This window comes from Pelodiscus sinensis, chromosome 24 (assembly GCF_052426305.1).
Source record: "Pelodiscus sinensis isolate ZL-2025 chromosome 24, ASM5242630v1, whole genome shotgun sequence".
Classification (NCBI taxonomy): domain Eukaryota; kingdom Metazoa; phylum Chordata; order Testudines; family Trionychidae; genus Pelodiscus; species Pelodiscus sinensis.
Window position 1 is genome coordinate 20,951,053 of NC_143075.1, and position 13,169 is coordinate 20,964,221.

The following is a 13,169-nucleotide window of genomic DNA, read 5'->3' on the forward strand; positions in this document are numbered from 1 at the left end:
ACCACAGGCAGAGCCCCCCTCTGGCCCATGGCTCTAGCCCCAGTGCCAGCCGAGGGGCAGGGAGTGAGCGGGGGAGGCCCACCCTTGTGCCTACCTGCTGCCCAGAAAATCTGACACTGGGCTGCCCCGCTTTCCCAGCCTCTCCCAAGAGGCCTGTCATGAGCATCGGGCCCCACAGCCTGTCAGATCAGGGGCAAGCGGCTTTGTCTAGGGAATGGGGAACTGGACTGGGACTCAAAGAACTTGGGGCTGCTGCCAGCTCTGCCACTAGCCTGCCAGGCGGCCTTGGTCAAGTCACTTCCCCTCTCTCCCTATGTCTGTCCGGTCTGCTCAGCCTGTAAGTGGTTTGGGTCAAGGGCCGTCTCTCAGTGTGTGTGTGTGTGTGTGTGTGTCCACGTGCGCATGCACACACACCTGGGTCTGTGTGTGTGTGCACGTGCATCCCTGTGCCTGTGTGCATGCATATGTGCTTGTATGTGTGTGTCCCTGTGTGAGTGCGTGATGTGTCTGTGTGATACACGCACACACAACCCACGGTGCAATGGGTGGGTGCTACTGTATGGCAAACCAGGGGGCAGGAAGGCAGATCCTGGCCACATCAGCATGCAAAGGGAAGCCACTTCCGAGTGGATCGGGCCCTCGATCTCACACAAGCCTCGCAGAGATGGTGGCATCCCAGCTCTGCCTGGTCTAAGCCCTGCTCTGCACACCAGAGCTGCATCGACCCAATCCCATCCACGGCCACAGCACAGCCCGGCTCCGGCCCATGGACGGGCCCCACCACACCGCCATCAGAACGCCACCTCCAGGAGAGGGGCAGGGTGTGTGCTGGGGTGGCACGCCAAGGATTTGAAATGTGGGCAAGGGCCACACGCTTCCAGGATATTAGAAGAAGGGCTGCAGAGTCTGGGGGTGCACAAGGAAGCTCCGGGGAAGGGATCTGGATGCAGGAGGGGGTGAAGGGTCCAGGAGGGGGTCTGGGTGAAGGAGAGGATTCTGACCTGGACGAGGGGGGTAGGAGTGGGTGCAGGATCTGGGAGGGGGTTGTGACCTGGGACAGGGGACTGAGGTTCATGAGGGGGTGCAGGGGGGTTGAGTTGTGACCTGGGCCAGGAGGGGGGTGCAGAGGCTGGGAGGAGGTGCAGGGGGTTTGCGTTGTGACCTGGGCTGGGGGGGCAGAGGGCTGCGGGGTGCAGGGGGTTGAGTTGTGACCTGGGGCAGGAGGGGGCTGCAGAGGCTGGGAGGAGGTGCAGGGGGTTTGCGTTGTGACCTGGGCTGGGGGGGCAGAGGGCTGGGGGGGTTCAGGGGGTTGAGTTGTGACCTGAGCTGGCAGGGCAGAGGGCTGGGGGGTGCAGGGGGGTTGAGTTGTGACCTGGGCCAGGAGGGGGGTGCAGAGGCTGGGAGGAGGTGCAGGGGGTTTGCGTTGTGACCTGGGCTGGGGGGGCAGAGGGCTGCGGGGTGCAGGGGGTTGAGTTGTGACCTGGGGCAGGAGGGGGCTGCAGAGGCTGGGAGGAGGTGCAGGGGGTTTGCGTTGTGACCTGGGCTGGGGGGGCAGAGGGCTGGGGGGTGCAGGGGGGTTGAGTTGTGACCTGGGCCAGGAGGTTGGGGTGCAGAGGCTGGGAGGAGGTGCAGGGGGTTTGCGTTGTGACCTGGGCTGGGGGGGCAGAGGGCTGGGGGGGTGCTAGATGCGGGTTGCGGTCAGGAGGTGGTTTCCTGGGTAGCCCCTGGCCAACAGCCCAGCAGATCCTCAGGCTGGCTCCCTGCCGGCCGCCCAGAGTGGCTGGCTGTAGGGGCCACGTGCATCTCTGCGTGCCCTTGAGGGGCCAGGCCTTCTGTGTCCTGCCTGGACCACAAGCGTGGCCCATTGGCCAGAAGCGGCAGCTCCCATTGGCCGGAAGCGGCAGCTCCCATTGGCCGGAAGCCGAGATGGTGCTGGGGGCAAGGGCATCCAGGGAGCACGGGGCCCCCAGCAGCGGGTGGGGGCGCGGCAGGCAGGGAGCTGGGCTGTGGGGCGGTGGTGGGCCAGATCCGGCGGTTTGGTGGGCCTGATCCGCCCACAGGCCTGATTTGCCCACCCCGAGTTAGGGCCAGGCAGTGTCTGGGCAGCTGGAGTTCCTTACGTCCCCGGTCGCCCATCTTGTCAATTTCATGGCTCCGGCCCAGCTGCCGGCTCCCCAGCCAGATTGCTGCCCCCGCTCCCCTCCAAGCCAGGCTGCCACCAGCCTCCCCACCCCCCTGGCCTGCCATCCCGCAGTGTCCATGCTCCTGGGGACCGAGCTGCTCCTCCAGCTCTTAGCTCCCCGCCAGGAACGGGGCAGTCGACCAGGCGGCTTCCATCCACTCCCAGCTGCTGAGACGACCCAGGGGCAGCTGGGTTCCTGGCGGGGAGGTGCGTGGGCTCCCTGCACAGCCCCACTTCACCCGGGAGACGTGCTCCTGGGGAGGAGGCACACCACAGACCCAAGGGGAGGAGGGCAGCCATCAGCCGTCCCAGGAATGGCGTAGGCTGTCTTAAGACCGCCGCGCAAGGTGCCCTACGTCGCCCAGCCCCCAGATGAGTGCAGGGCCCAATGTCCTCGCTGCACTGGTCCGCGGCGCGGAGAGCAGCAGCCGGAGGTAAGGGGCTGGCTGGCCTTACAATGATCCGGAGAGACCTGGGACGTCATATTGCGCCGGCTTTCGGAAAACACACGTGTGCTCTGACTGACGCGAGAGAGGCTTTGTGCGAGGCAGCGCCTGTCACCGACCACTGGGACTGACTCTCTTCAGCCCGTTTGCCTGCCTGCGTCCTTTTTAGGAACTTATTTAGGGAGTGACTTGGAGATCTGTGATTCCCTATGTGCTACTCTGCATCACACACCTGGCGCTGACTCTTCAAGGCCCGCAATGGCAAAGCAAACAGACGGGGCTGTCCTGCAGACATGCCGTACGGCTACTGACTCATGGAGGCAGGGGGGCTGCAGTCAGGTGATCTGGAACCCATCTTGAATTCTACCAGATTTATTTGGGCATAAACGGTTGGACTCCTCGGTTCTGCAGATGCCGACTAACATGGCGATGCCCCGTCACGCGTCTTAACTCTACTTTCCCACAAGAGAGTGGTGGGAATCAAACAAAGGTTTTCTGCCTTATGGAAACTCTACAGAAGGCCGGGGGAGGGAACAATAATTGTCTATAGCTGGTTTTACCATGGTCTCTGCACCCCAAAGAGATACTTGGTAACACTTGCAAACCAGGGGACTGTAGCTAAGGGTACGTCTACACGGCACCGCTATTTCGAAATAAGCTAGTCCGGAACAGTTATTCCAAAATAGCTTATTTCAAAATAGCCCGTCTACATGGCAGGGAAGCCTCAAAATGAGTCCGAGGCAGGCTCCCCTAATGTAGACGTGCTATCGCGATGTAGAGCCCCAGGAGGCAATGGGGAGGAATAATTTAGAATGCTCCTGGGGAGGGGCTATTTCAAAATAGCAGCAGTGGAGCATCTACACACGCCTTGTGTTGAAATAGCCAGTGCTTTTTGTTGTGATGGTACTGCCCAGAAGGGTGTTTTCCAGCCCACGGAAAAGGAATGGGATTTTCCCCGCACGTACCGGCACCTGTTTTCCTGGGGCGGCTCAGCTCCTGATGGAAGCCTGCTCGGGACATGCGGATTTTTTTTCTGGCTCCCAGCGCGGTGCTGAGGCTCTTAAAGGAGCCGTGACCGCATTTCGGCCCCCAGTGCCTTTTTTTTCTTTTTTTGCTCAACAAGTTTGCCCCAGAGTATCGGCACCTTTTTTCTTACCAAAAAAGCACTGGAAATAGCTATTTCGGAAGAGGCCTTCTTCCTCGTAGAATGAGGTTTACGGATTTTGGAATACGCCGCCTGTTATTTTGAAATTATTTCGAAATAATGGAATGGCTGTGTAGACGCTCGCATTGTTATTTCGAAGTAACGCTAGTTATCTCAAAATAACCGTGCAGTGTAGACGCACCCAGAGTGTGTGCACTGGGGTGGGGTGGGGTGGGGAGGTGAATTGCTGGACCCCAGTCAGAAAAGACACCCCTGGCCTGTGAAGGACTTTACCTGAAATAAAGTCTAGGGTGAGAACTTATTATTTGTAACCTGATGTGTAGTGACTCCGGCTTGGTGCTGTGTCTTATTTTCTTAGTAACCTGCTTTGAATCTGCGGCCACCTTTTCTTAGTGAAGAGAATTATTTCTGGTTTATAACATTACCCGACTTCTGTCATTTCTACCGGGGGGCTGAGAGGCTGTGTGGACCTTCCGGCACCAGAGAGGAAGGAGGCAAACCTCAGGTAACTTTGGGATTGTACCCCATGGAGGGCGTGACTATCTGGGCTACGTCCTCCCAGAGCTGTTCTCAGTGTCTGTACCTGCGGTGCAGCGTGGCCTGGCTTGTGGGTTTGGCTAGAAGAGACTGGAGAGTCTGACTTCGGCAAGACCAGGGAAAAGCAAACCCAGGCTGACCGAGAAGGGGGACTCATTATGCACCTTAGTTGGCATCCAAGGGGGTGTCTAAACTACACGTCTCCGTCGATGGAGCCATGTAGATGAGGCTGATCGGCAGAGGGAAATGAAGCCGCGATTTAAATAATCGCGGCTTCATTTAAATGTAAATGGCTGCCGCGCTCTGCCGACCAGCTGATGATCAGCTGTTTGTCGGCAGATCGGGGCAGTCTGGACGCGCCGCGGTCGACAAGGAAGCCTTTGTCGACGGCGCAGGTTTGCCTTGTGAAACTAGGAATTTCAATAAGGCTACAAGCGGCCCTCACCTCCAGCTTTTGGGGCCTTTTCTCCCAGCCCCCCTTGTGGAGAGTCTGTCTCCTAGAGCTGCTCCCAGCGGCATCCCGTGGAGGGTGTCCCACACAGGAGCGGCAGGCACGGGGTTAGCCCTGGCTGCACACCGGGTGTTCTCCACCGGCCAGAAGCCTCCTTGCCCAGGGTGAGCGCCGGTGGGTCTCTGACCACCCACCCCAGGGGTAGGGCTCAGGCCTGTGTTCAGTGCCCATTGCAGCTAGAAGAGAGGGCCGGCCTGTGGCTTCCTGAGGGGAGAAACCAGAGCGGCCTGTACCAAAGGGAGATCCTACCCCTACCTCTCACTGTAACCCCCAGAATGCCCCCTCCCCCACCAGTGAGAGCACCCAGGGATCATGCCAACCTGTCTCCCAGCCCAGTGCAAAATGCCTTGTTCCCCCATAACCTCACTTGCCAGCTCTTTACATATTTGCCTTCAGGTTCCGCACCAACCCCGGATCCGTCAGAAACTCCCCCCTCCCCCCCCCGCGCCAGGCCCTGCCTCTGGCCCTGGTACCTGGGTGACCCGCCGGTCGCCGTCGGCCGACTGGAGGCTCCGCTCCAGCCCCGCGACCTTGTCCATCAGGGCCTTGCGCTCCCGCTCGCTGCGCCGAAGGGCCTCCTCCTGCAGCAGGAGGGCGGTCTGGGCACTGCTCAGCTTCCCGTCGGCACTGCGCCTCCCTGGGCAGAGAACGCGGGCGCCAAGCGAGTGAGGGGCCCGGGGCACTCGGCACCAGAAGCCAGCCCCGGTAAGGCCTCGGAGGAACCCAAAACCCGGTGACCATGGGGCAGGGCCGTTTGCTGGTTAGCGCAGGGGGCATGTGAGTCAGGGCACCTGGGTTCTAATCCGGCCTTTGACACTGGTCCCGGGCTCCATGCGGTGCAGCCCCTTTGAAATGCTGCAGCGGCGTTTCAAAGGGGAAGTGCCGCCCTACTGACTAATCGAATAGTCGATGCAAAAATGCATCAACTATTCAATTAGTCAATTACACGATATTTAACATCCTTAGAGCAGACACTGCGTGCTGCACCAGACCCAAGCTTGGACCTACCAGCTGCGTAGAACCCCTGCATCGCAGTCTAGCCTGCTGGGATCAGAGCATTAAAGCTCCGAGTTTACAAGCAAAACTATGAGGCATGGTATGCAAATTACTACATTGAGGCAGTGGAAATAGGGTCTGCTCCAGTCCCGGCTTGGGACTTAGAAAAGTGGGAACCCTCACTCTGCCACTGGCCTGGGGCCATTTCCCTGCTGCGTGCCTCAGTTTCCCCCTCTTGAACATGGGGCTATTAAGGCTAACCTAGGGTACGAGGTCGGGAGGCAAACTGAAACTGTTCTCTGAGGACTTTGAAAAGGCCCTCGGCATGGGTCAAGCTTTGCTCGGAGAGTCCCCCACATGCCCCCATGCCCAGAGCCCCTCCCTGCCTCACCTTCCTCGCTTTCAGTCACCAGCTTTTGTAGCTGCTGCACTCGGGTGCTGGCGCTGTCCCGCTCCGCCTCCAGCTCAGCCAGCTGGCGGGTCAGGCTGCCCAGCTGGGCCCGCAGGTCGCCCTGGGTTCGGAAGGGAGGAGGAGACAGGAGGGAGTGATCAGCTGTCGGGAGATCCACCCGGCTGCCCACCCCAGGGGCAGAGCCACGTGGGCAGAAGCCAACCCCTTCCTCCCCACGCCGATGGTACCCGCTCTCGCTGCGTCTCCCGCAGCTCCTGCAGGAAGTCCCGGAGCGCCGTCCGCACCACGTCCGGGTCGATATCCGCCACCAGCTGCTCGCTGCGGCTGGGGGAGAGGGTGCGCTCTGGGGACAGAGGACGTGAGCTGGGGCTGCGCTCAGGGCTGCGCACCTGCGGGGTGGGGCTGCCGCGCCCCTCTGGGGCGCTGTGCGTGTTGTCACCTGGGGGGAAATGGGCAGAGAGGAGAGACAGTGGGGCCTCGGCAAAGCAGGGGTTCTCCCGAGGGGAGCCGACTGGACCGAGGGCAAGTCATCAGGCAGGGAACACCTGGGAATCCAATTCTAAACCGGTCCGGCTGTGCCAGTCCCCAGTGCTTATCCCAAGAGAAGAGCGACACCTGCTGGCAGGGAGCAGAGCTGTAGCCTGGCCAGAACAGGCCCTTTCCGGGACAGCAGCTCACAAAGGGCCCCTCGCCCCACCCTGAACAGGCAGGGAAAAATTGGAGACCAAACTTGGGATGCAAAAAAAAAAAAAAAAAGAGGTCGCTGTGCCTTTAAATTGCCTTGCTCCTTGCACCCCCACCCTTGCAGACCCCACCAGACATGTTTTTGAGAAAAAAAAAGGCCACTGTGCCTTTAAATTACCGCACTTCTCGCTCCCCCCGCCCTCGCCAATTGTCCAAGGAAAACAGAAAATACCACACATTTTACATGTCCAATATTCTCTGGGGTTTTTACTGGATGAAAGGCCAAAATACCAAACTGTCCAGGAGAAAACCAGACACCTGGCAAGTCTAGTCCCAGCCAAGCATTCAAGTCCGTGCAGTTCTACCCACCTGCAGACAGACCCTACCACCTGGGCATCACTGTGCAAACATCAGTGACATGCTCCCAGCTGCCCTTGGGAGGCAGGGGCCTCCCATCCCCATTGCAAAGATGAGAAAACTGCCAAGGGAAGTGACATGACCAAGGCCCCATGGCGGGGCAGTGGCACAGCCAGAAATAGGATTCCTGCCCCCCGTGCCCAGATGCCCCTCCCACCCGGCGTGGCAAGGACGAAAACAAAGCCCTCGAGGTGTGGGAGGAGAGAAAGGGCCCTCCTCAGGGCTGCACCAGGGCTCTCCTGGCCCCTTACCTTTGGGAGGGGAGAAGAATCTCTTGGGGGAGCTGCTCCGGCCCCTGATGGCGGGGCTGGGGGCCCGGCCTCCCCGGCTGATGCCCATGGTGCGCCTCAGGGCGGAATGCAGGCTCCCCAGCTTGAACTCCACGTCCCGCTTCAAGCCCTCGACGCGCGCCAGCTCGGCCTCCAGGCCGTGGGTGCGGCCCTCGGCGGCGCTCAGCCGGAGGCTCAGCTCCGCCGCCTCGGCCCGCGCGCTCTCCAGCTTGATCTCCAGGTTGCGGGCGTTGTCCAGCAGCTTCTTCTCGTTGCCGCGGGCCTCCTCCAGGCTGCCCCGCAGGTCCCTCTCCCGCACGTGGAACTCGCCCTCCTGCTCCGACAGCTTCCGCTGCAGGTTGTGGAGCTGGGGGGGCCGACAGGCACGCTGGGGAGGCCGAGCGCCCGGGCCCCCGCGAGGCCCAACGGCCTGGCCTGAAAGCCACGGCCTGGCCACTCCAGAGGCCGTGGGCCCCACGGCTACAGGCCCCGCCCGCCGTTTTCTCATGCCGAGAGGAACAGGCATAAGAGCAGCAAGGAGGGAGCGTCTGATCTCTGGGTCTGCTCTGGCAGGCAGGAACTACCCACGAAGCTCTCCGGCCTGGTTACCCCGGGCACCATAATGGCCCCTTCTGGCCTTCACACCCACCGACGGCCTTCAAGAGGGCCACCTCTGCTCCACACAAGCGGGCCATGTGGACAGAGCCCAGCAAGAGCAAGAGCTGGGGGGGTGACAGGAGCAGCATGTGAGACCCCAGCAGTCCCCGCACCCACCTCCTTCCTGGCAGACTCCCTGCTGGCTTCGCTCTCCACGATCTTCTGCCTGAGGCCGAGGGATTCCCGCCGGCTCTCCTCCTCCCGCTGCTCGTCCAGAGCCACCCGGGCCTGCAGCTCCGCCACCTCCTTGCTCTTCTTGGTGTTCTCGCTGTCCAGCATCTTGATCTGGGGGCACCAGAACAGGGTGGGGGAAGCACGTGCGGCTGCGCCCGCAGACGGGGCCGACACAGGGCAACACTGGCCCCCCGGCCGTTCCGGGTCCACGAGAACCGCAGCTCGCCCCAGGGCCGGGGCCCGAGACACCCCCAACCCCTCCTGGCCTGCAGCATCGGGACCCCCTGCCTCGACCCTGCTACTCCAACTTTATGGCCTCCAGGAGAGCCACACCCTCCTCCCAGGGAGACGTCAGCTGGGGCCCGGGGAGCTGGGTAAGGCAGCTCTGAGGAGCCTCCAGACCCCTCGCTCAGAGCCCCGCCCCTGCGCCCCAGACAGGCAGTCTGGCAGGACAGGGGAGCATCCAGCTGCCCACGGCTACTCCGAGGAGGGGCCTGCAGGGCACGGCTCCTCTGGCCTGGCGGTGGGGGCGGTGGGGGGAGGTCAAGCGTCCAAATGCAGGGGCAGCAGCCCCCAGTGCGGGACACGGTGACACCCAGGGCCCCGCGTCAGGGAAAACAGACTCAGAGGAGCTGAGCTGGAGGGTCCCTGCCCTGCCCCCCTGCGGGCACAGAGGCCAGGCCCCAAGCACTCGGGGAGCCCCACGGCCGTGTGGCCTGCTCTTCCCAGCCACACGCCTGCCCGGGCCCCTGACCTGTCGCCTCAGCTCCTGCAGCTCCCTGCGGGCCTCCAGCCGCGAGCGCTCCACCTCCTGCAGGCTGCTCCGCAGCTCGGCGGCCTCCTTGCCCGCGGCTGCCCGCGCCTCCTCCAGGACGGACAGTTTCTGCTCCTTCTCCTCGTGGGCCCGCTTCAGGCTGGGGATGCAGGCGGCACAGCCGGTCAGATCCCCGCAGGACCCGGCGACGTAGCCCCGGTCCCCCGCCCACGGCCAGGGCCACGGACCCCACGGCCAGGGCCACGGACCCCACGGCCAGGGCCACGGACTCCACGGCCAGGGCCACGGACCCCACGGCCAGGGCCACGGACCCCACGGCCAGCCCCTCCCCCTCACCTGAGGCGGTCGCTCTCCACGCGCTTGACGGTGGCCCGCAGGTCCTGGTTGGACCTCTGCAGGGCCTCCTTCTCCTTGCTCTCGTCGCTCAGGCTGCGCCGCAGGTCCAGGATCTCCTTCCTCTGCGCCTCGTGGCCCTCCAGGCTCTCCCGCACCTTCCGGTGGGCCTCCATCACCTCCCGCCGGAGGCCGTCTCGGGCGTCTTCCACCATGCGCAGCTGGGTCTTCAGCTCCTCCGCCTGCGCGGAGCAGCCGCCGTCAGACCCGGCTGCCCGCTGCGCACGGGGACTGGGTGCTCTGCCGCGGGCCAGGCTGCCACGGTCCCCACGCGCCTCCCCGATAGCCTGCTCGGTAGAGGGAGGGGTAGCCCCCCCCCCCGCAGCGCAGCAGCCTCGCCCCGCTGCATAAGATCCCCGGGGGTCAGATCCAGATGTGAGGGGCCCAGCATAAGATCCCCGGGGGTCAGATCCAGATGTGAGGGGCCCAGCATAAGATCCCCGGGGGTCAGATCCAGATGTGAGGGGCCCAGCCGCACAGCATGCTGGGATTTGTCGTCTCTGGGCTGCACCTCCCTCTGCAGGCGCGTGCCCCGTTTTATGCCGACTCACGGTGACCCCAGTGACCCTCTCCTGCCCCTGAAGCCCCTCCATCCCCCACCCCAAGCCTGTACTCACCTCGCGGACGGTGCTCTCCCGCTGCCTGGTCAAGTCCTTGGCCTGCTCCTGCAGCCCCCTGGCCTCCCGCTCGTGGGCCGCGACAGCTTCCTCCAGCTGAGCCCCCAGGCCCTTCAGCTCCGAGGTCAGGGCGTTGATGGTGCTCTGAGGGCACAGAACGGCCTGGCCCTTAGTGGCCTGCACCAGCTCCCCTCTCCTGGGGTCACCCAGCTGCCCTGGATCCGCTAGTCGGCAGTCGCCTGCGCCGGGCGCTGCGCAGGCCAGGCCGGGGGATCAGCTCTCTGCGGTGCCCGGGGGGGACAGGCGGGTTGGTACGGCCATCGCCCCGCTCCAAGCGTCCGGCTTCCCGCGCCACTGCGCAAAGGAGCCTGCGTAACACTGGCCATCCGCACGGACATCGCCTATCGGCAAGGGAGGCGCGACCCCGCGCCATGGCCAGTCTCTGCCCAGGGCAGCCAGGATGTGCAGGCCTGGTGGGGGGCAGGGGGGCATAGCCAGAGGGGGGCGGGCTGCAGGCCAGGAGCTAGGGGCACTGGCATGGCCGGGGGGGGGCGGGCTGCAGGCCAGGAGCTAGGGGCACTGGCACGGCTGGAGGGGGGCGGGCTGCAGGCCAGGAGCTAGGAGCTAGGGGCACTGGCATGGCCGGAGGGGGGCGGGCTGCAGGCCAGGAGCTAGGAGCTAGGGGCACTGGCACGGCTGGAGGGGGGCGGGCTGCAGGCCAGGAGCTAGGAGCTAGGGGCACTGGCACGGCTGGAGGGGGGCGGGCTGCAGGCCAGGAGCTAGGAGCTAGGGGCACTGGCATGGCCGGAGGGGGGCGGGCTGCAGGCCAGGAGCTAGGAGCTAGGGGCACTGGCATGGCCGGAGGGGGGCGGGCTGCAGGCCAGGAGCTAGGGGCACTGGCATGGCCGGAGGGGGGCGGGCTGCAGGCCAGGAGCTAGGGGCACTGGCATGGCCAGAGGGGGGCGGGCTGCAGGCCAGGAGCTAGGGGCACTGGCATGGCCGGAGGGGGGCGGGCTGCAGGCCAGGAGCTAGGGGCACTGGCATGGCCGGAGGGGGCGGGCTGCAGGCCAGGAGCTAGGGGCAGTGGCATGGCCAGAGGGGGGCGGGCTGCAGGCCAGGAGCTAGGGGCACTGGCATGGCCGGAGGGGGGCGGGCTGCAGGCCAGGAGCTAGGGGCACTGGCATGGCCGGAGGGGGGCGGGCTGCAGGCCAGGAGCTAGGGGCACTGGCATGGCTGGAGGGGGGCGGGCTGCAGGCCAGGAGCTAGGGGCACTGGCATGGCCGGGGGGGGGCAGGCTGCAGGCCAGGAGCTAGGGGCACTGGCATGGCCGGAGGGGGGCAGGCTGCAGGCCAGGAGCTAGGGGCAGTGGCATGGCCAGAGGGGGGCGGGCTGCAGGCCAGGAGCTAGGGGCACTGGCATGGCCGGAGGGGGGCGGGCTGCAGGCCAGGAGCTAGGGGCAGTGGCATGGCCAGAGGGGGGCGGGCTGCAGGCCAGGAGCTAGGGGCACTGGCATGGCCAGAGGGGGGCGGGCTGCAGGCCAGGAGCTAGGGGCACTGGCATGGCCGGAGGGGGGCGGGCTGCAGGCCAGGAGCTAGGGGCACTGGCATGGCCGGAGGGGGGCGGGCTGCAGGCCAGGAGCTAGGGACACTGGCATGGCCAGAGGGGGGCGGGCTGCAGGCCAGGAGCTAGGGGCAGTGGCATGGCCGGAGGGGGGCGGGCTGCAGGCCAGGAGCTAGGGGCACTGGCATGGCCGGAGGGGGGCGGGCTGCAGGCCAGGAGCTAGGGGCACTGGCATGGCCGGAGGGGGGCGGGCTGCAGGCCAGGAGCTAGGGACACTGGCATGGCCAGAGGGGGGCGGGCTGCAGGCCAGGAGCTAGGGAGACTGGCATGGCCGGAGGGGGGCGGGCTGCAGGCCAGGAGCTAGGGGCACTGGCATGGCCGGAGGGGGGCGGGCTGCAGGCCAGGAGCTAGGGGCAGTGGCATGGCCGGGGGGGGAGGGGTGGTTGAAGCATGTCAGCAAAGGACCTGAATCGGGGTCTGTAGATACAGGCCGTCCTCACTATAAGTCCAAGATACGTTCCAAAAAACTAGGACTTTCAGCGAAACACCTTAAAACGGGGATTTTTCTTCCCGCATCTGACTTCCCTTTGCGCAAATTGGGTTGGCTTCTTTTTGCATGACTTAAGGGTGGGTAATGGGAGAACTTACAACGCAGCGGTTCCTACAAGCGTCCATGATTTCAGTGTGGAACGGCTGTATAGCAAGGCAACTTATAGTGGGGACACCCTGTACTGATTAAAAAGTATCTATGGAGCTGTGTAGGCCAGCAAGAGGCAGCACTGGACTGGGGTTCAGGAGACCTGGATTCTATTCCCACTTCTGCGTGGTGGCCTCGGGCAAGTCCATCTGTGCCTCAGTTTCCCTACGTGTGAAATGGAACTTTGCAAATTGCACCGAGATCAACGGCTGGAAAATGCTACGTAGGCATGAAGTGCTGGTGTTATTTGCTTCCTGAATTATGCATCAGTTCAGCCGCCACAATCGGCCCCCTCTACACAATCTGCGGTGAAAGCGCTAACCCCCAGCAGCGACTGTCTCCTGTGCCGGTGCAGATCACACCCTCCCAATGCCTGCACCAACCCGGTCCTGCTCCTGCCGGCTCATGGCCTCTCGCTTCTGCCGCTCCAGCTCCATGGTGACGCTGGCGAGGTTGTGCTGGGCGCCCGTCAGCTTCTCTGACAGGAGGGTCTTCTCCGACTCCTTGAGGGACAGCGCCTGCGTGGCCGGAGAGAGGCCCAACAGCGATCACAGCACGGCAGAGACATTCAGCAGGCACATGGCGCTGGGGGGGGAGCGAGACCAGGGGGAGGAACACGGGGGCTGGGAGCAGCCCACAAACTAGGAGCTGCATTTACACACAGCTGTGTGGGCCTG

The 13,169-nt window shown here is 63.9% G+C and overlaps 1 protein-coding gene across 5 annotated transcripts in view; it reads right to left on the reverse strand.

The window, feature by feature from the left end:
* Positions 1 to 13,169, reverse strand: part of CROCC (ciliary rootlet coiled-coil, rootletin) — a 76,571-nt gene that overhangs the window by 18,686 nt on the left and 44,716 nt on the right. For 4 of the 5 annotated variants that reach the window (XM_089773016.1, XM_075906402.2, XM_089773015.1 and 1 more), the window contains 9 exons: positions 12,876 to 13,010; positions 10,236 to 10,379; positions 9,562 to 9,800; positions 9,205 to 9,364; positions 8,394 to 8,561; positions 7,602 to 7,986; positions 6,477 to 6,688; positions 6,229 to 6,349; positions 5,315 to 5,478 (listed from right to left, as the gene is read on the reverse strand). In XM_089773016.1, the coding sequence (XP_089629142.1) occupies positions 5,315 to 5,478; positions 6,229 to 6,349; positions 6,477 to 6,688; positions 7,602 to 7,986; positions 8,394 to 8,561; positions 9,205 to 9,364; positions 9,562 to 9,800; positions 10,236 to 10,379; positions 12,876 to 13,010 (1,728 nt within the window). Of the gene's footprint in view, positions 1 to 1,628; positions 5,046 to 5,314; positions 5,479 to 6,228; positions 6,350 to 6,476; positions 6,689 to 7,601; positions 7,987 to 8,393; positions 8,562 to 9,204; positions 9,365 to 9,561; positions 9,801 to 10,235; positions 10,380 to 12,875; positions 13,011 to 13,169 lie in introns of those variants that run through there. The other variant, XM_089773017.1, reaches the window with a different exon arrangement.